Source organism: Prionailurus viverrinus, chromosome B2, assembly GCF_022837055.1.
Source record: "Prionailurus viverrinus isolate Anna chromosome B2, UM_Priviv_1.0, whole genome shotgun sequence".
In the NCBI taxonomy this organism is placed as follows: domain Eukaryota; kingdom Metazoa; phylum Chordata; class Mammalia; order Carnivora; family Felidae; genus Prionailurus; species Prionailurus viverrinus.
In genome coordinates, this window is record NC_062565.1 from 57,634,346 (window position 1) to 57,656,753 (window position 22,408).

A 22,408-nucleotide genomic window follows, 5' to 3' on the forward strand; every position below is an offset into this window, starting at 1 on the left:
TTGCGGTTGTGAGATCGAGCCCCATGGGGGCTCCATGTTGAATGTGGAGCCTGCTTAGGATTCTCTCTCTCTCTCTCGCTCTCGCTCTCGCTCTTGCCCTCACTCTCTCTGCCGCTCCCCCGCTTGCACACGCCTTCTCTCTCTCAAAATAAACTTAATAAAACCCCAAAAACAGTAAAAAATGATTAGGAAAGCTAAAGCTGCAATCTATAATATCAAGTTGCCAACTCTAAGAGCAAAGAGAATAAAGGAAGGCTTATTTTAATGCAGTTTTGCTGGTATGTTGTCTTATGAAGAACTGACCAAAAAAGGTGTTTTTCTTTTCCCCCTTTGTGTCCCTGGAAGCTAAGATTGCTCTTGTAACTGTACTAACAGATTTTGTCATGCAAACCTTTTATTTTAGTTGACTAGAATATGGTGCTGTAGTCATGGGTTGTGAGAACAGATTGGCATTAGGATAAGTATATGTTAGAAATTGATCCCTAGTGGACAGTCCTTACAAGAAACTGAACTCATAAATGGAGTGAAGATCATAAATGAATTCACTGTTGCTATTGTTGTTCTTTAAAAAAAAATTGTTTTTAATGTTTTATTTATTTTTGAGAGAGAGCACGAGCCGGGGAGGGGCAGAGAGGGAGTCACAGAATCCAAAGCAGGCTCCAGGCTCTGAGCTGCCAGCACAGAGCCTGACAGGGGGCTCTAACTCATGAACCATGATATCATGACCTGAGCTGAAGTTGGATGCCTAACTGACTGAGCCACCCAGGCATCCCTGTTGTTATTCTTTTTAATGTTTATTTTTGAGAGATTCGAAGCAGGCTCCACACTGAGAGCGGAGAGCCCCATGTGGGGCTTGAATTCGCCAACCTCAAGATCATGACCTGAGCTGAAGTTGGACACTTAAAGGGACTTGAGCCACCTAGGCACCTGGGATGACTAGGCTTTTTAAAAACATATTTGTGAGGCTTATAACTATAGCAAGATGAATTCAGGCTATCCATGATCAATTTGTGCTTAACATAATATTAATAATTTTTATGTATCAAAACACTTTTTCCTAAAGATTGCAAAGGGTGATCTCTTTTTTTTTTTTTTTTTTTAGAAAGGGTGCAAGTGAGCAAGGGGCAGAGAGAGAGAATCCCATGAGGTGCAGAGAGGGAGAGAGAGAATTGGGACTCACCCTTGGGGCTCGAGCTCACCTGATATGGGGCTTGAACTCATGAACCATGAGATCGTGACCTGAGCCAAAGTCTAATGCTTAACCAACTAAGCTACTCAGGTGCCCCACATTCACTTTAAGATATTAAATTCTTACCAGCAATGGATAAACAGGTGCCAAGGATTGATTTCTTTAAAATTTATTTCCAAAATGAAAGATCTAAAATCAACTAGCATAATTTTGAAATTATCATTTTGTTTCAAATTTTATGTTAGATTATTAAAATTATTAACCTCGAAATAGACACAGATACTTTATTAATTGAGAATTTGGTCTTCTACATATGAAAACCTAATTGGTTGTTGACATCTAAATTTGTCTTTTTACATTGTGTACTAAGTGGGCACTTTTTACTGAAAGTTCCTCTTAGCAGAGAATCAGCTAGAAGACTTAGTTAAGGTTGCATTAAACATAACTCATAAAGAAGGTAAAAAGTATGAGAACATCACTTGTATTTTATGCAACCTTAAATAAATGAAACATGTTACCACTTCATTACACCAATCGAACACTAATAAATAAGTTTATGCTTTTCATCTGATAAGTACCTTTTGGTTAATCTGAAAATGTAAAACTTAGATTTTTAATATTTTACAGTTTTCATGATTTTCTTACATGTCAAGTGCAGCACCAACCATGACATGAAAGTAATAAATCTATTTTTATCTCTTTTTGTAAACAGTGTCTAAAGCAGAGAAAAGGAAAATCTTGACTGACATGAATTGAAATACAGTGCCATTTAATAACAGATGAAAGAAAACGTGCTCTTGTCTTCCTACATATGTTAATATGTACGAGCTTTTTATTTTACATACATAAACACAAATATGTATCTAGTGTACTAATTATAAAACTATAGTACAACATTCTTGGCCAGTACTGTTCCAAATATATCTTGATTTTATGCCCTTATCATACAAAGGTTAATCCTGAGGTTTTTTTATGAGCAACATAACTAAAACTGATTGTTTTTTTTTTTTTTAATTTTTTTTTTTCAACGTTTATTTATTTTTGGGACAGAGAGAGACAGAGCATGAATGGGGGAGGGGCAGAGAGAGAGGGAGACACAGAATCGGAAACAGGCTCCAGGCTCTGAGCCATCAGCCCAGAGCCTGACGCGGGGCTCGAACTCCCGGACCGCGAGATCGTGACCTGGCTGAAGTCGGACGCTTAACCGACTGCGCCACCCAGGCGCCCCAAACTGATTGTTTTTTAATAAAGTTTATTTATTTTAAGAGAGAGACAGAGAGAGCACGAGTAGGGGAGGGGCAGAGAGAGAGAGGGAGAGAGATAATCCCACACAAGCAGGCTCGACCTGTCAGCACAGAGCCCTACGTGGGGTTCGAGCCCACAAACCATGAGATCATGACCTGAGATGAAATCAAAAGATGGATGCTTAACCAAGCTAAGCCATGCAGGCATTCCTAAAGCTGATTGTCTTTTAATGTCTCTTGTTTTATAAGTATAAATTTTCTGTTTATGTACAATTCTTCCTTTTAGCATTTTCACAGGGAGATTTAATCATGAATTTAAAATAAAATACCAACTCTCAGGAAAACAAATCTCTTCTAATGTATATTTTGTAGCTCAATCATGTTATCTTTTTTTTTCTTTGAAATTATCTTTTCTCCTTGAAATTATTTTGAAGGTATTTTACCAGTGCATTGAGATGGAAACACTTTAGTCTAATACCCTGATATTCTAATCACTTAGCAACATATTAAGACACCTTTAAAAGAATACTTAGATTACATTGTGAAAATCAGGAAACCATTTTTGTTGACTATGGGAAACTAAGTAAGCTTATTTATTTCTCAATACCAAAATTTCATTTTCTGAGAAACAAGATGAAAGAACAGCCAAATATAAAATTTATATATTTTGCAACAGAATTATAACTATAAAACCAAATGTCTTTGTCAAAATTCGGGAGAAAAACCTATGAAAATGGAAACCAACAGTAAAGTAATAAAAACTCAAAAACAATTTTTCGAACTGGAGCATACTACGTGGATATTTTATTCCATATTGCTTTGCAATGATTGTGCTACTTTTAATAGTTAAAAATATTTTGGGGCGCCTGGGTGGCTCAGTCGGTTAAGCGTCCGACTTCGGCTCAGGTCGTGATCTTACGGTCCGTGAGTTTGAGCCCCGCATCGGGCTCTGTGCTGACAGCTCAGATTCAGATTCTGTGACTCCCTCTCTCTCTGACCCTCCCCCATTCATGCTCTGTCTTTCTCTGTCTCAAAAATAAATAAACGTTAAAAAAATTTTTAATAAAAATATTTTTACCAACTTATTTTGGAATGTGAATCCTAGGTTTACTATTTAGATAACAGAATAACTTAAAGAAAATTTTTGGAACTCTAAATGTGGGTGGATTTACTGGAAACACATCATTCATGCCTTCCTTTCCTTTATCTTTTATATACATATTTTGTTCCTTTTGACATAGGGCTATTGTGCTTGCCTTCAACCTCTTTTTTGATGGGATGGTTATACAGTTGAGAATATACTGTATGTGAATTTTGCTAACTTCAATTCTAACATAGCTCTTGCTATTTTTTTTATTTATTTCTTATTTTTTTAATGTTTATTTATTTTTGAGAGAGAGACAAAGCACGGACAGGGGAGGAGCAGAGAGAGAGGGAGACACAGAATCCGAAGCAGGCTCCAGGCTCTGAGCTGTCCGCACAGAGTCCAATGGGGGGCTCAAACCCAGGAACCATGAGATCATGACCTGAGCCGAAGTCAGATGCTCAACCAACTGAGCCACCCAGGTGCCCCACCTCTTGCTATTTTACTAAAATTTATATTTAGGGAGTCAATTCGTAAACATTCACTTGCAGTGATAACAGAACATTAGAAGTATCAAATGTTTACATATTTTATAGGCTAGGTGACTTAAAGAAATAAAAATACTCTATTATATATTTCTTAATTAGGAATTCATTACGATTTTTCCCCCTGCAAATATCCCACCAACTTTACCTGATTGTGCTTTTAAGTGCTGTGCAACATAAAATAAGATGCCATCTGCAGAAAGAGGCTGAAACTGCAACTGAATATGTGTCTTTTTCTGAATACGGAAGGAAGCAAAAGACATCCAGGATAATTCATGGCTTCTGAAAGATGGATCACTTATAGATAAAGCTAACAAAACAAAAACATGAATTAAAAAAAATTAGTATTGCTCATATATACAGTATATTTAATTTTATCATTTAAGAACTTATCTTCCAAGAGTTGCTCCTTGCTAAATAAACTGAACCATGGTAAACTTGTTCTAATCCCACTAAATGTGGGCTTATTGTAATGGGGCCAATTATTGAAAAGCCTTCTATTACTTCTGGTAACTCTGCTCCTTTTGGCTGGTACTGTGTGGCATAGATCCTCTGCTCTAGATCGATTATATTATAGAGAGGCATCAGATGCATAGATTATGAGAATGTTTTATTCTTAGCTCAAAAAATTGAGATTCTTGGGAATGTCTTACATTAAAAATGCTTCCAAACAGAGATACCACTGTATGAATTATTCTTTAGTTTTTTATTTCTGATTAAAATGTAGAATGTGATCAAGTCAAGGTTATGTTTAAAGTGACTATGTAAATGGAAATAAGTATCAGTTTACTTGAGAATAATTTAGATCTGCATCTCTTCAGAAAGTACTAACCTTTGGGTTTTGCTTTATGGTAAGTCTAAGTAAATTCATTTCAGTATAAATTGAAGTAGAATCATTATATAGATTTATAATGTCTCATATATTATTTGTTGCTTCTGTGTGTTTATGAAAGGAAGAAGGAAAGTTCTGAACGTTTGGCAGTATTTGTCTCTCTGGAATCTATAGATTCTTTGAACCTCATTTTATAATGTGACAGTGCTTCTTAGCTGGTTCACCATATATCATTGACCTAGTTATTTTGCCTATTCTCCCTTTGGACCAGGCCTGTATTGTTGTCCTTCGGTTGACAGGTAACTGGTAGGTGTTTATTCAAGAGGTGTTGGCATTTGCTGATTTTTAAGCAATACACCATTCGTTTTGACTTATTGCAGTTCAAAATGGTAGAGGTTAGAATCTCCCAGTATGACTCGTAAGAGTGTAAAGTCCTATTCCTCACTCCTAGACCAGACCCTTAATAGAGCTGAGATGGGGTCTAGGAAGTATATTTTAAAAAAACACCCAGGTGTTTCTGGCATAGGCGTTACTTGGACCATATTTTCAAAAACACTGAATTAAGGTTTAAGAATACAGGGGTAGTTTAAAAAGTGAAAGTCCTTTTGAAGTCATTTTTGTAAGTATTACTAAGGTAAACATAATCATTATAAGACATTTAAACACTATGGAAGAACGTAAAGTAAAAAGATGAAATTCCATTGTTCTTTCTCCTCTCTTAATTCCCATAAGCCACTGTTAACAGTTTATTGAATATGTAGCCAGTGTATTTTCTGATGCACATATAATTAATGTGTGTGTATATCCAGCATCTGATTTATTTCACATAAAAGAAACCATATTATATACAAACTATGCATAATGTATTTACTTTTTCCACTCAATAATCTATCTTCATGAGACTCTGATATTAGCATATTTCACCTATTGCTTCTTATGCTATTATACTAAGTGTTATTGCCCAGTATTTTTAAAAATAAACTGTATCTTTAGGGAAATTTTAGGTTCATAGCAAAACTGAGCAGAAAGTACAGTTTCCATATACTAACCTGCTCTGCATATATAATCCCACATATATAACCTCTTCATTATCAACATCCTGCTATGAAGTCATACAGTTGTTACAACTGATGAACCTACATTGACATATAATTATCATCCAAAGTCCATGGCTTACATTAGGGATCATTTTTGGTGTACATTCTGTGGATTTTGACAAATGTATAATGACATGTATCTACCATTATAGTATCATACAGAGTAGTTTTACTGTTCTAAAAATCCTTTGGGAGCACCTGCGTGTCTCAGTTGGTTAAGAGTCTGACTCTTGATATAGGCTCAGGTCATGATCTCACGGTTCATAAGATCAGGCTTCACTGTCAGTGCAGAGCCTGCTTGGAATTCTCTCTCTACCTCCCTCTCTCTCTCTCTCTCTCTCTCTCTCCCTCTCCCTCTGCCCCTCCCTTGCTCTCTCTTGTGCACCCTCTCTCAAATAAACTTAAAAAAAATCCTCTGTGCTTCACCCATTTATCCCTCCTTAACAACTGGTAATCACCAATATTTTTACGGTCTCCATAGTTTTGCTTTTTCCAGCATGTCATATAGTTGGAATCACATGGTATGAAGCCCTTTCAGCTTGGCTTTTCTTCAGTTAGTAATATGCATTTTAAGTTTCCTCCATGTCTTCATGTCTCATTTCTTCATAGTTCACTTCTTTTAATGCTAAATGGTATTACATTGTATGGATATACCACAGCTTATTTATTCATTTATCTACAGAAGCACATCCTGGTTGCTTCCTAGTTTTTGCAATTATGAAGAAAGGTGCTATGAATGTCTGCATGCGGGCTTTTTGTGTGGACATAAATTTTCAGCTCATTTGGTTAAATATCAAGGAGTGCAATTTCTAGATCATTGGTAAGAATATGTTTAGTGTTGTGAAACACTGTCCAACTGTCTTCCAAAGTGGCTGTACCATTTTGCATTTCCATCAGCAATGAATAAGAGTTCCTGCTGCTGCTATACCCTTGTCAGCATTTCGTGCTGTCAGTGTTTTGGATTTTAGCCTAAAATGGTGTGTAGTGGAATGATATATGTTGATATGTCCTAGAGAGAAAAATTAGGGTGTATGCACGTGGAATTAAGGGAGGTGATATTTGAATAAAGAACTCATGAAGGTGAATAAATGACCTCTGTGGATCCTTGGGGAGACAGAAAATAATGAGTTCAAGGCCCATGAAGTGGAAACTTTCTTGCCATGATCAAGTGTGACTAGAGAGGCAATAAAGAAGGGGAGAGTTTTAAGAGAGAAGGTCAGACAGGTTATTGGACCAGATCACATTGTCAAAAAGTGATGTGTTTGAGAGTTTTCCTACTGGCAAGCTAATAAGTTAGTTTGCCACATTTCATAGATAATTGCAGAAAACATGAAACGCCTGGTTCAGAGACAAAGGACAGTTTATGACTCATAGCATAGCAGTACAAGAGTATCATAAATTTTGTGTCAGTTTCAGGAACCCCTATTCTCTTAGAAAAATGTGAAGAGGACCAAGTAACACCTACACACACATAAGTGGGTTGCTTAGAGAGGAAATCTGAGCTTAGAGGTCCAAGTCTTTTATAATGGGCAGTGAGCATGCCTGCTCTTTGCTCTGAAGGAAGACAGTGTCTCTGTCTTCCAAAGCAGGAAACAAACTGGCTCTTCTCTTCAAAGTTAATATTATCAGTAGTGAGATGGATGTACATTGTGTACTCTTCAAGGGCACAGAATCATTTTCTCAAAGATTTGTAGTATTTCCGTATTTCTGCAAAGATTAAATGATTTGAATCTGGTCATACAGAAACATCAGATGGATCTAAGTGGAAGGTCACTCTACAGAATACTCTCAAGGAGATGGAAAACAGATAAGATAGAGAAACTGTTCCAGATTGAAGGAATCTGAAGAGACATGAACACCAAATGGAACATACATTCCTAGAGGGCATCCTGGATCACAATGAATAAACATATTGTTGGGCAGTTGATGACATTTGAATTGGGTCTGTGAGTTGGATGGTAGTTTGTACTAAGGTTAACTTCCTGATCTGGAGATTTGTATGCTGGTTATATAAAATAATATCCTTTTGTTTGGGGGAAATAACCACAGGGATGTTTAGAAGTGATGGGGCATCACATCCTTAGATTGCCCTTGAAAGTTTCAGAAAAATACTAATAATGACAAATGGTATGTGGGCATGTGTGTGTGTGTGGCACACAGAGAGAAGAAAATGAAATATAAAGGAAATAATTGGAGAATATGGATGAGAGAGATATGGGAATTCTTTTTATTACGGCAATTTTTCGGTAAGTTTAGAAGTATTCCAAAGTAAATCATTAAAAATTATTTTCTTTGTTGTTTTCATTACACACCTCTTTAAAAAAATTTATTTATTTATTTTGAGAGAGAAACACACAGAGAGAGAGGAGGGGAAGAAAGAGAGGGAGAGAGAACCACAAGTAGGCCCCTGCCCTGTCAGTGCAGAGCCCAATATGGGGCTCAATTTCATGAACCATGAGATCATGACCTGAGCCAAGATCAAGAGTCAGATGCTTAACCAGCTGAGCCACCCAGGTGCCCCATACACCTCTTTTTATAAGCACTTTCAACCCTTAAAGTACCTTTGTGTTAATTGGACAAAATGACTTTTTAAACACCTCAAAAGTAAACTCAGATACAGCAAATAAGGTATGGACTAAAAAACCAAAACAAAACAAAAGCCTCAAAGATGAAGATTAAACTGATCAACATTAAACTGATCAGCATATGATCTAGTCCTACCTGTTACTGATGGGAAGGCAGGATTACCTTGTTTTTCCTCTGAATTAGAGCTTTGTACAAATCTGTAAATGTTTATATAATATCATTCATTCCCTTAGCATTTACTGTGGTTGTCTTATGGCCTAGTTAATATTTGTAAATGTTTCATAGGTCTTTTACAAGTATGTGTATTGGGAAGTGCTGTATTCTTTATGCTCATTATGTCACATGAATTGATTGTTGTCTAAATCTTCTATATTCCTCAGTGATTTGTCACTTGACCTATTATTGAATTCCAGATCATATATCAGCCTACTCAACTACCCCCATGAAAGTTTAAAAGTCATCTCAACTGTGTCCAAACTAAGCTCTTCATTTCTCCAAAAATATATGCTCCTTCCATAGTCTTCTTCATTTTAGTTAATGGCAACATCATCCTTCCAGTATCTCAGGATAAAAACTTTGCAGTTATCTTTGACTCTTGTCTTTCTTCCTTTCACATGTGATCTTTCAGCAAATTGGGTATGTTGCATTTGGTTGTCATGTCTCTTCAGATTCCTTCAGTGTGGAACAGTTTCCCTATCTTATCTGTTTTCCATCTCCTTGACAGTATTCTGTAGAGTCACCTTCCATTTAGATCCATCTGATGTTTCTGCATGACTAGATTCAAATCATTTAATCTTTGCAGAAATACAGAAATACCACAAATCTTTGCAGAAAATTATTCTGTGCACGTGAAGAGGTACACAATGTACATCCATCTCACTACTGATAGTACTAGCTTTGGTTACTCCTATTTGTGTTTGATAGGTTTCTTAAACATTTTTTTTTAATGTTTAATTTTGAGAGAGAGAGAGTGTGAGTGGGGCAGGGACAGAAAAAGAGGGAGACATGGAATCCGAAGCAGGCTCCAGGCTCTGAGCTGTCAGCACAGAGCCTGACGCGGGGCTCAAACCTGCCAACTGTGAGATCATGACCTGTGCCAAAGTCGGATGCTCAACTGACTGAGCCACCCAGGTGCCCCATGTGTTTGATAGGTTTCTTTACTTTAAAGTCACTCAGAGATGGTCTGGTGCCAAACCAGATAAAAACACTTAGACATGGTAACAGAGTAAACTGGAACAGCAGTACAGATCTCTTGAGGACCATACACTACATGGCAGTCAACTAAAGGATTATGTCCTATTAATACAGATTTTGGGATGTCACTGTCACAACATTGAATAATAACAAAAACATATTTTCAATACAGAAATCTCAACAGCTTTGCTTGCAGCCATTTATTTCCAGGTACTGTTAGATTTGTAGTATGATCAGAACAGCTGATGACGTCTCTGGCTTTTGACTCTGAAGCTGCAATTACTCAGTGTTACCCTTACTGCATCCTTATTTTTCAAATAGGAAACAAATCTTTCCACACAACCTCCTGCTGTCTCCTACTGAATGTATGGTAAGCTACAACATCAGAGAAGGTGCTTCCTCTCTGGTAAGTATGAACGTATGTCAGCATGGGCAGGGGTAAGGAACTCAGACTCCGATGTGCTGTGTTATGGTAGGTCAGAGAGGGAGGGAAGCATGATTTAGTGTTGGGTGGCTGGGAGGTAAGGGGGGAGCCAGATTTATGAGAAGTGGTAATAATTAACAAACTACAAATTACAAAGCCCTATGTAATCTTACCTAATCCTAAAAACGCTGAGATAAAATCTATCATCGCCTCTATTTTATAAATGAGGAGGAAATGGAGGATCAGACATGTTAAGCAACTTGTCCTGGATCACTTTCAGTAGCTGGCATAGAAGGAGTAGGTTCCCAAAGAACAGAAACACAGACAGTGCAAAACAAATGACATAAGGTAAGAACATGCTAAGAGCTGTAGGAATCTTCATGAAAGACGGGGCACTTGAGCTGTGGCTTGATAAAAGATAGAATTTGGGAAAAGTCCAGGTTCTCCAGTAACACATACAAAGTTGTTCTGACAGTGAGTCATCTTTAGGAGACTTTAATAATCAATGTAGGTTAATTAAGAAGAAAACACCAACACCTCTCTTCTTGGATAAATGATCTAGTGGGTTCTGGCCAACAGCCTGAGGGATGGTCAGTATGAAGGGCAGTTACAGAGGGGACAGTTTTTTGAGAGGAATAATAGCTCATAACTCAAGTGATTTTCAGATTACACAAGCTTCACTCATGGCCATCACTTTTATGACCTTGTTTATTATAACTAGGATTCCCTGAGGAATTACTAATATCTATATTTACCACTGTTTAATAATTGTGGCATTGACTGGTACCAGGCTGGTGCAAGCTGGTTTAAAAAAAAAAGTAGAATGGGCTGACTAGTGAAGTAAAAACAACTTGGATTGCAATGATGCACAATCTAATTTAGAGAATTCATAGATTTCTAAAACAAGCAACATTTTCGTTTTATCAGAAACTGCCAAACTATTTTCTAGAGTGGGTGGAGATACAAGTTAATATGCTCACCGGCATGTGTGAGAGATCTAATTTCTCTACATTCTCACCAGCATTTGGTATTGTCAATATTTTTAAATTTTAGTTTTTTCAGTAGGTGTGTAGTGATATCTCATTGTCCATAAACTATTTTTAGACTTGTGGGTATATATGACACATTTTGTTCTCAGCTTTGAGGCCACAGCAGAAACAGACAACCAGAAGAGTCAAAAGTAATCTCATTGCACAGTGATTCCGATAACCTCTGACTTAGTATCTTGCCAATAAACACATTCATGCCCCCAGATTCTCTGTGAATAATCCTAAAGAACTTTAGAATATTTTCTCTCAGAGGAAGAAAAGAATGTACAAAATTAAACCAATATTAAGGGGCCCCTGGATGGCTCAGTCAGTTAAGCGTCTGACTTCGGCTCAGGTCATGATCTTGCGGTTTGTGAGTTTGAGCCCCACGTCAGGCTCTGTGCTAACAGCTCAGAGCCTGGATGAAGACTGCTTTGGATTTTGTGTCTCCTCCTATCTCTGCCCCTCCCATGCTCATGCTCTATCTCTGTCTCTCAATAATAAATAAACGTTAAAAAAAATTAAAAACAACAATAAAAGAAACAATATTAAACCAATCTAGGAGAACAGAATTACCAATTTAATCAAATTACTGCATACTTTCTTTTTAAAATTATTTTATTTTTAACCCTCTTGTTATTTTAACCCTCTTGTTTGGAAGTATTTTTTAACTTATAGAAAATTGAAAAAAATAAAACAAAGAATATTGTATCCATACTTATCTTTTGTTAATTTTCAAGCCCCTTTATCTAGCTCTATCTAGCTATCTCTGTATTTTTTTCTGAATAATTTGAGAGTTTGTTCCATACATCATGGCTCTTCTCTCCTCTTACAGATATTCTCTCCTAACAACTTATAGATATTCTCTTTATGTACAGTCACAATATAGTTATTGCCTTTAGTAAATGTAATGTTAATACTATACTTTTATCTAATATTCATATTTCAGTTTTTTCAGTTGATAAAATATCCTTCACGGTATTTTTCCCTAAAGTATAAAACTGCATCTAAACTGAGATGTTGCATTGAGTTGTCATGTCTCTTTAAATGTCTTTTAACCTAGAATATTTCCACAGCCTTTCATTGTTTTTATGACTTTGACATTTTTGAAGAATATTTTCTTCTTCTGTTTGAAAAGAACGTTCATCATTTTGGATTTGACTGATATTTCTTCATAATTAGTTTCAGGTTATGCATTCTTTGCTGAAATACTTCACAGATGATGATGGATTCTTCTCAGGGTATCACATATGTTGGCACATGATATCTATCTGTTCCTCATTGATGAAGTTAATTTTGCTCACCTTGGTCAAGGTGTTGACTGATTTTTTTCCATTGTATAATATTCCATTGTATAATTGTGGCTTTATTTTTTCTTCCTTGCCATCCATATGCAGTCTGTAGAGAATACTGTACGACCATGCATATCTACTACTCATTTAAAAATTTATTTTTAACATTTTCATTTTTGAGAGACAGAGCACGAGCAGGGAGGGACAGAGAAAGAGGGAGTCACAGAATCGGAAGCAGGCTCCAAGCTATCAACACAGAGCCCAACATGGGGCCCGAACTCACGAACTGTGAGATCATGACCTGAGCCGAAGTTGGCACTTAACTGACTAAGCCACCCAGGTGCCCCATCATATCTACTATTCATTAAAACTACCCCCTAGATTCAACATCCACTGGTGATTCTAGCCTGAGTTAAGTCTTTACTTGGAAGCAAAATGATAATTTTTCGGATCTATCAGTCTTTCCACAGTTATGGCCTGGGTATTGTAGCTTCTCAGATGATCTCTGGAATTCTCACAGAGGTATGATGGTCCATTTGTTGTTGTTAACTTAGTGTCTGTGGGAGAATGAGAGCTTATGGCTTCCTAGTCTATCATCTTGTTGACCTACATCTCTGATTTTAATGCATACATTTCTCTTAAAAAGCTCTGCAAGATTCCCATCATGGATTAAAAATTTCACCACCTCCCCACCTTGAATGTGACAACTCCTTTGTTTTTTTAAATGCACTTATAGTCACTTTAAATTGAACATGTCCCATTGAAGGTTGTTTTACTACCAAATGTTTCTGTTCTCAGTGGTGGACCTCAAGATTTCTAAAACAGATTACTTAATTCCCAGAACATTATTTGTCTTGATGAACTCAAAGCATAGTCTATCCAATAAATAAATAGCTCTCAGTCTCCATATCTTATAAGCCTAAGAGGTGAAACTAATATTCCTCACTGATGCACATCTGCTTTGTTCTTAGCAAGTTACAGATTTAGGGCTCTCTATTTTATACTTTTAATTTCATTATGTTTAATGGAGAAAATTTTGATTTTAGCCACAGCTCTTCTACTGTACCATAGCTGTGTTCTATTCAGTTAGTAAAGACAAAGAGATAAAAATAATTTAAGACATTTACAGTATTTATTAATCTATTATTTGCCTTTAAGGTCTATGGACAAGTGCATATGACTTCACTGTAGCTTCTTAATTTGTTAGAATCTAGTGTATAGAAGTCACTTTTTTCCATCCTTAACTATGTGAAGTCTTAAGTACTTACCTCTCCATTTTAACTTAAGCAATTGGACAAATTTTAGAGTAACTAAGTACACACCTTGTTATTGTAGTAAAAATGGAAGCTAAACATCCTTTTTCTCTGCTAGATTATTACTAGAGTCTACTGGGAGTGGTATGAATGAGCAATTGGACCTGTTGGTTAATTGCTAACAGAAGGAATGGTTAAGTATCAGTTATCAAAAAAATAAAATCATCCCTTTAGGCGGACTTTCTTTAGTACCCAGATGGATAATACTGAATAACACTATTTAATTGTTTAAGTCATTTAGTTATCTGGGTGGCTATTTGATTCTAAATGATCTTTGGAGGCCCATCAAGATGGAGTGTTGCTTAAAAATTAAGTATTCAATAAAGTCACAAGATAGTTTTATGATAGTGAGAGACATCTGGTAGTTCCTGCTATCAAAATCTTCTAGGATGAGGTGTTCTACTGCATGATTTTTAGAGAATTTGGGGGTTTGAACAGATGTCAAATTAAACTTTTTAATTTTCATACTAAAACACCAACTTTTATCACTTATAAATCTGAAAAATAAAGCATGTAAATGAAATAAAGCATGTAATAACATGTAATTCAATTAATAACCAGGATACCTAGACTTTTACAGAGATCTTAATTTTTAATTTTTTGCTATGCCTTGACTGTCAAAAAGTTAATTGATACCCAAAAGTAATGGTTTATTTATTTAAAATTTATTTTGGGATAAAGAGAGAAAGAGTCCACACTCACAGGGGAGGGGCAGAGAGGGAGGGAGAGAGAGAATCCTAAGCAGGTTCCACACTGTTAGTGCAGAGCCAGATGCTGGGGCTCAAACTCATCAATGGTAAGATCATGATCTGAGATGAAGTCAAGAGTTGGATGCTTAACCAACCGACCCAGGTTCCCCATAAATTTCCTTTCCAGATAAAGAGGTTTACTCACATTTGTAATTGCATCATTCCATTCTTCCCCATGCTTTACTGCAGTGGTTCTTACTCTTAGGAAAGCTACCTTACTATCCCGTGAGTCTATACATATCTTACCTATTCTTTGATACCTAATTTAATTCCATTGTTTTTTAAAATTTATTTATTTTTGAGAGAGAGAGAGAGAGAACGAACGTGAGTGGGGGAGGGACAGGGAAGGGGGACAGAGGATCCGAAGCGGGCTCTGTGCTGACAGCAGTGAGCCTGATGGAGGGCTTGAACTCAGGAAACATGAGATCATGACCTGAGCAAAGTCAGAGGGTCAACTGACTGAGTCACCCAGGTGCCCCTAATTCCATTGTTTTTTAATGACTTTTCAGGTCTCAGTAGCTGGAAATAATGCACATATTGGTTTAAAATATTTTAACTTGGAGAAGAGCCATGATGGCAGAACAGCATGGAAATTTTTTGTGTGTCTCACGTCCATGAAATACAGCCAGACCAACACTAAACCATCCTACACACCTAGAAAACTGATTGGAGGATTAACACAAAAGTCTGCACAGCCTGAACCACAGAATTCAGTAGATACTCAGCGCGGACAAGTGAACTTGGGGAGCAAGAAGCCGCAGGAAAGGAGGTGCTTTTGCTGGCGGAGAGAGGATGGAGATGGCGGGGAAAAGCACCCCTCCCCAAAAGTGGCTGGAAAGAAAGTGGAAAATTGGAAATAGCCACAAGGACTAAACTAAAAAGGGAGAAAGAAGAAAGGAGAGGGTTTAAATTCTATTAAGACTGTAAACAAGGGGAGAGCAAAGTCTGCAACTCAGCAGCTCGATACCTGGTGGTGCTCTGGTGGGAAGCGCGAATGCCCAGGAACAGAGTGAGTGGGGTCCGGGAGGTTCTCTGGCCACACAGGGAAAAGAGGTTCCACTGCTGGTAGGGCATTTGGTAGAGACTGTTGAAGCCACCTGGTCCCAGCAGACCCCAGAAAACAGCCACATTCGCTGGTGCTGGAACAAGGTCGTTAAGGGTGAAGCTTGGTGCCAGATGTGTGTTGTGATCTTCCATAATCCCTGAAAAGCTGCTGCTACACTATCTCACGAGCTTTTTCTGGGGCAGGCTGGCACCTGGCCGCAGTCTCAGGGCTCTGGCAGCAGAAGGGTCCAGCAAGTGTTCCTGGGTGCAGCCAGCATTCGGCCATTGCTCGGTGAGACCCTCCCGCAGAGGGGTGGAACGGGTCAAAGCCGCAGTCCTTCGGAAGTAAGGGGCCGGGGAAAACAGCCGCATCTGAGACAAAACTCGGGAGAGAGGTACTGCCTGGGGCCTGGTCACAGACAATGAAGAAGCAGGAAGTGGACAAAAGCTGAAGACAGAGGACGGGGTGCGCGATTGCGGATCGCAGAGAACAATTCCCATACTAGAGCCTGGGTAACTGGGTGTCGCCATGCTCACCATTCCCGCGCAAGCGCATACGCACCTATGAGTGCTGCAACAATCCACCCCAGTAGGCCAGCAGCGCCATCTAGTGGAGAATGGAGCCATTACACTGAGCCCTGCCCAACAGGGCCAACGTCACTCTTCAAGAACACTAGTTTCACCGCCTAGTTTATGGACTATAAAGCGCAACATAGTCTGACTTCTAGGGGAAAATGAAGTAATTTCAGTCCCATTTCAAGCTGTTAGCAGGTCCATCTATTTAATTTTCTTTTTTTCTCTTTTACACTATTCTTTTTCTTGAATACAGAAAAAAATTCATTCTTATTTTTAATTTTTATTAAAAATATTTTTTTCCTACTATATTAATTTTGTGTAAATTTTTTCAAATTCTATTTTACTCTTATCATCTATTTTTAATCTACTTCAGCGTATTCATTTTTTCAAATTCTCAATTTTCTTCCCTCCCCCCCCCCTTTTTTTTCTCTAATCTGTCAAACCACTGTCAACACCCAGACCAAAACACACCTAGGATCTAGAATCATTTATTAGATTTTTTTTGTGTGTGTTTTTAATTTTTTAATTTTAATACTTTTAAAATTTTAGTATTTTTTTAATTTTAATTTTTCTACCTCATTAATTCCTTTTCTCCCTTCAAAATGACAAAATGAAGGAATTCACCCCAAAAGAAAGAGCATGAAGAAACGACAGCCAGGGATTTAACCAAAACAGATACAAGCAAGATGTCTGAACCAGAATTTAGAATCATGATAATAAGAATACTAACTGCAGTCGAAAATAGATTAGAATCCCTTTCTGTAGAGATAAAATAAATAAAAAATAGCCAGAATGAAATTAAAAATGCTATAACTGAGTTGCAATCACGGATGGATGCAGCAGAGGCAAGGATGGATGAGGCAGAACAGAGAATCAGCTATATAGAGGACAAACATAGAGAATAATGAAGCAGAAAAAAAGAGGGAGATTAAGGCAACAGACCATGATTTAAGAATTAGAGAAATCAGTGACTCATTAAAAAGGAACAACATCAGAATCATAGGGGTCCCAGAAGAGAAAGAGAGAGAAATAGGGGTAGAAGGGTTATGTGAGCAAATCATAGCAGAAAACTTTCCTAACCTGGAGAAAGACACAGACATCAAAATCCAGGAAGCACAGAGGACCCCCATTAGGTTCAACAAAAACTGACCATCAACAAGGCATATCGTAGTCAAATTCAAAAAATACTCAAGCAAGAAGAGAATCATGAAAGCAGCAAGGGAAAAATAGTCCCTAACCTACAAGGGAAGACAGATCAGGTTTGCAGCAGACCTATCCACAGAAAGTTGGCAGGCCAGAAAGGAGTGGCAGGATATATTCAGTGTGCTGAGTCAGAAAAATATGCAGCCAAGAAATCTTTATCCAGCAAGGCTGTCATTCAAAATAGAAGGAGAGACAAAAAGTTTCCCAAACAAAAATTAAAGGAGTTTGTGACCACTAAACCAGCCCCGCAAGAAATTTTAAGGGGGACTCTCTGAGGGGAGAAAAGATGGAAAAAAATATATACATATATATGTACACACACACACACACACACATAAATAAATAAATACCAAAAGCAACAAAGATTAGAAAGGACCAGAGAACATCACCAGAAAGCCTAACTCTACAAGTATCACAATGGCAATAAATTCATATCTTTCAGTACTTACTCTAAACATCAATGGACTCAATGCTCCAATCAAAAGACTCACTCTAAATGTCAATGGACTCAATGCTCCAATCAAAAGACATAGGGTAACAGAATGGATAAGAAAACAAGATCCACCTATATACTGTTTACAAGAGACCCACTTTAGACCTAAAGACACCTTCAGACTGAAAATAAGGGGATGGAGAACCATCTATCATACTAATGGTCAACAAAAGAAAGCCGGAGTAGCCATACTTATATCAGACAATCTAGACTTTAAAATAAAGACCGTATGAGAGAGGATTCTAGGGAAGATGGCAGCGTAGGAGGACGCTGGGCTCACCGCGTCCTGCCGATCACTTAGATTCCACCCACACCTGCCTAAATAACCAAGAAAACTGCCAGAAGACTAGTAGAATGGAGTCTCCAGAGCCAAGTGCAGATGAGAGGTCCATGGAAGAGGGTAGGAAGGGTGGCGAGGCGGTGCGCGCTACAGGGACTGGCAGGAGGGAGCCGGGCGGAGGGGCGGCCCGCCGGCCAAGCAGAGCCCCCGAGTCTGGCTTGCAAAAGCGGAGGGGCCAGACGGAGTGTGTTCAGACAGTGAACAGGACTTAACATTTGGAACGTTATAAGATAACAGCTCTGCTCGGAGAGCGGGAAGACTGGAGGACAACGGGAGGGAGAGATGCAGATCCCCGGGACAAAAGAGCTCAGTTTGGCCGGGAACAAAGGCGCTCACCAGCGCCATCTCCCTCACCCATCCCCAGCCAAAATCCCAAAGGGAACCTGTTCCTGCCAGGGAACTTGCTTGCACCGCGCAAACACCCAACGAGGTGCTTCTGCGGAGCCACCGTCCGGTGGAGGCAGGTCTGACTCCCTCCCACTGCCACAGGGCCCCTCCCAAAGTGGATCACTGAAGTAGAAGCGGGAGCTAAGCCTGCCCTTCCCACCCCTGTGCACCTTGCCGATCCACCCCAGCTAATAGGCCAGATCCCCAGTACCACAAGCCTGGCAGTGTGCACGTAGCCCTGACGTGCCATGCCACCCCACAATGAATCCTGCCCCTAGGAGAGTGGAAGAGAAGGTACATAGCAGTCTGACTGTGGCCCCAGTGGTGGGCTGGGGGCAGACATCGGGTCTGACTGCGGCCCCGCCCACCAATGCAAGTTATTCAAGACAGCACAGGGGAAGTGCCCTGCAGTTTGGAGCCACTGCAGGGACTACCCAAAATGACAAAATGGAAGAATTCTCTTCAAAAGAAACTACAGGAAGTATCAACAGGTAACGAATTGATCAAAAACGATTTAAGCGATATAACGGAACAAGAATTTAGAATAATAGTCATAAAATTAATCGCTGGGCTTGAAAACAGTATAGAGAACAGCAGAGACTCTTGCTACAGAGATCAAGGGACTAAGGAATAGTCAGGAGGAGCTGAAAAACGCTTTAAACGAAATGCAAAATAAAACGGAAACAACCACGGCTTGGACTGAAGAGGCAGAGGAGAGAATAGGTGAACTAGAAGATAAAATTATGGAAAAAGGGGAAGCTGAGAAAAAGAGAGATAGAAAAATCCAGGAGTATGAGGGGAAAATTAGAGAACTAAGTGATGCACTAAAGAGAAATAATCTACTCATAATTGGTATTCCAGAGGAGGAAGAGAGAGGGAAAGGTGCTGAAGGTGTACTTGAAGAAATAACAGCTGAGAACTTCGCTGAACTGGGGAAGGAAAAAGGCATTGAAATCCAAGAGGCACAGAGAACTCCCTTCAGACGTAACTTGAATCGATCTTCTGCATGACATATCATAGTGAAACTGACAAAATACAAGGATAAAGAGAAAATTCTGAAAGTAGCGAGGGATAAACATACCCTCACATATAAAGGGAGACCTATAAGACTCGTGACTGATCTGTCTTCTGAAACTTGGCAGGCCAGAAAGGAATGGCAGGAGATCTTCAATGTGATGAACAGAAAAAATATGCAGCCGAGAATCCTTTATCTAGCAAGTCTGTCATTTAGAATAGAAGGAGAGATAAAGGCCTTCCCAAACAAAAACTGAAGGAATTCATCATCACTAAACCAGCTCTACAAGAGATCCCAAGGGGGATCCTGTGAGACAAAGTTCCAGAGACATCGCTACAAGCATGAAACCTAGAGACATCACAATGACTCTAAACCCATATCTTTCTATAATAACACTGAATGTAAATGGATTAAATGTGCCAACAAAAAGACATAGGGTATCAGAATGGATAAAAAAACAAGACCCATCTATTTGCTGTCTACAAGAGACTCATTTTAGACCTGAGGACACCTTCAGATTGAGAGTGAGGGGATGGAGAACTATTTATCATGCCACTGGAAGTCAAAAGAAAGCTGGAGTAGCCATACTTATATAGACAAACTAGACTTTAAATTAAAGGCTGTAACAAGAGACGAAGAAGGGCATTATATAATAATTACAGGGTCTATCCATCAGGAAGAGCTAACAATTATAAATGTCTATGCGCCAAATACGGGATCCCCCAAATATATAAAACAATTACTCATAAACATAAGCAACTTTATTGATAAGAATGTGGTAACTGCAGGGGACTTTAACACTCCACTTACAGAAATGGATAGATCATCTAGACACACGGTCAATAAAGAAACAAGGGCCCTGAATGATACATTGGATCAGATGGACTTGACAGATATATTTAGAATTCTGCATCCCAAAGCAACAGAATATACTTTCTTCTCGAGTGCACATGGAACATTCTCCAAGACAGATCACATATTGGGTCACAAAACAGCCCTTCATAAGTATACAAGAATTGAGATCATACCATGCATACTTTCAGACCACAATGCTATGAAGCTTGAAATCAACCACAGGAAAAAGTCTGGAAAACCTCCAAAAGCATGGAGGTTAAAGAACACCCTACTAAAGAATGAATGGGTCAACTAGGCAATTAGAGAAGAAATTAAAAAAATATGGAAACAAACGAAAATACAACAATCCAAACGCTTTCAGATACACCAAAGGCAGTCCTGAGAGGAAAATACATTGCAATCCAGGCCTATCTCAAAAACAAGAAAAATCCCAAATACAAAATCTAAAGGAAATAGAAGCAGAGCAGCAAAGATACCCCAAACCCAGCAGAAGAGAAATAATAAAGATCAGAGCAGAAATAAACAATATAGAATCTAAAAAAACTGTAGAGCAGATCAATGAAACCAAGAGTTGGTTTTTTGAAAAAATAAACAAAATTGATAAACCTCTAGCCAGGCTTCTCAAAAAGAAAAGGGAGATAACCCAAATAGATAAAATCATGAATTAAAATGGAATTATTACAACCAACCCCTCAGAAATACAAGCAATTATCAGGGAATACTATGAAAACTTATATACCAACAAACTGGACAACCTGGAAGAAATGGATAAATTCCTAAACACCCACACACTTCCAAAACTCAAACAGGAGGAGAGGAAATATAAAGCTTGAAAAGACCCATAACCAGCAAAGAAACTGAATCAGTTATCAAAAATCTCCCAACAAATAAGAGTCCAGGACCAGATGGCTTTCCTGGGGAATTCTACCAGACATTTAAAGCAGAGATAATACCTATCCTTCTCAAGCTATTCCAAGAAATAGAAAGGGAAGGAAAACTTCCAGACTCATTCTATGAAGCCAGTATTACTTTGATTCCTAAACCAGACAGAGACCCAGTAAAAAAAGAGAACTACAGGCCAATATCCCTGATGAATATGGATGCAAAAATTCTCAATAAGATACTAACAAATCAAATTCAACAGCTTATAAAAAGAATTATTCACCATGATCAAGTGGGATTCATTCCTGGGATACAGGGCTGGTTCAACATTCGCAAATCAATCAACATGATACATCATATTAATAAAAGAAAATATAAGAACCATATGATCCTGTCAATCAATGCAGAAAAAGCATTTGACAAAATTCAGCATCCTTTCTTAATAAAAACCCTCAAGAAAGTCTGGATAGAAGGAACATACTTAAACATCATAAAAGCCATTTATGAAAAGCCCACAGCTAATATCATCCTCAACGGGGAAAAACTGAGAGCTTTTTCCCTGAGATCAGGAACACGACAGGGATGTCCACTCTCACCGCTGTTGTTTAACATAGTGTTGGAAGTGCTAGCATTAGCAATCAGACAACAAAAGGAAATCAAAGGCATCAAAATTGGCAAAGATGAAGTCAAGCTTTCGCTTTTTGCAGATGACATGATATTATACATGGAAAATCCAACAGACTCCACCAAAAGTCTGGTAGAACTGATACATGAATTTAGCAAAGTTGCAGGATACAAAATCAATGTACAGAAATCAGTTGCATTCTTATACACTAATAATGAAGCAAAAGAAAGACAAATAAAGAAATTGATCCCATTCACAATTGCACCAAGAAGCATAAAATACCTAGGGATAAATCTAACCAAAGATGTAAAAAATCTGTATGCTGAAAACTATAGAAAGCTTATGAAGGAAATTGAAGAAGATATAAAGAAATGGAAAAACATTCTATGCTCATGGATTAGAAGAATAAAT

The 22,408-nt window shown here is 38.2% G+C and overlaps 1 protein-coding gene across 1 annotated transcript in view; it reads right to left on the minus strand.

Annotated features, from left to right (window-relative positions):
* EYS (eyes shut homolog) overlaps positions 1-22,408 on the minus strand; it is a 1,626,372-nt gene that overhangs the window by 3,412 nt on the left and 1,600,552 nt on the right. Inside the window, exon 41 of the mRNA XM_047860135.1 lies at positions 4,211-4,372. Within this exon, the coding sequence (XP_047716091.1) occupies positions 4,211-4,372 (162 nt within the window). The remainder of the gene's footprint in view (positions 1-4,210; positions 4,373-22,408) is intronic.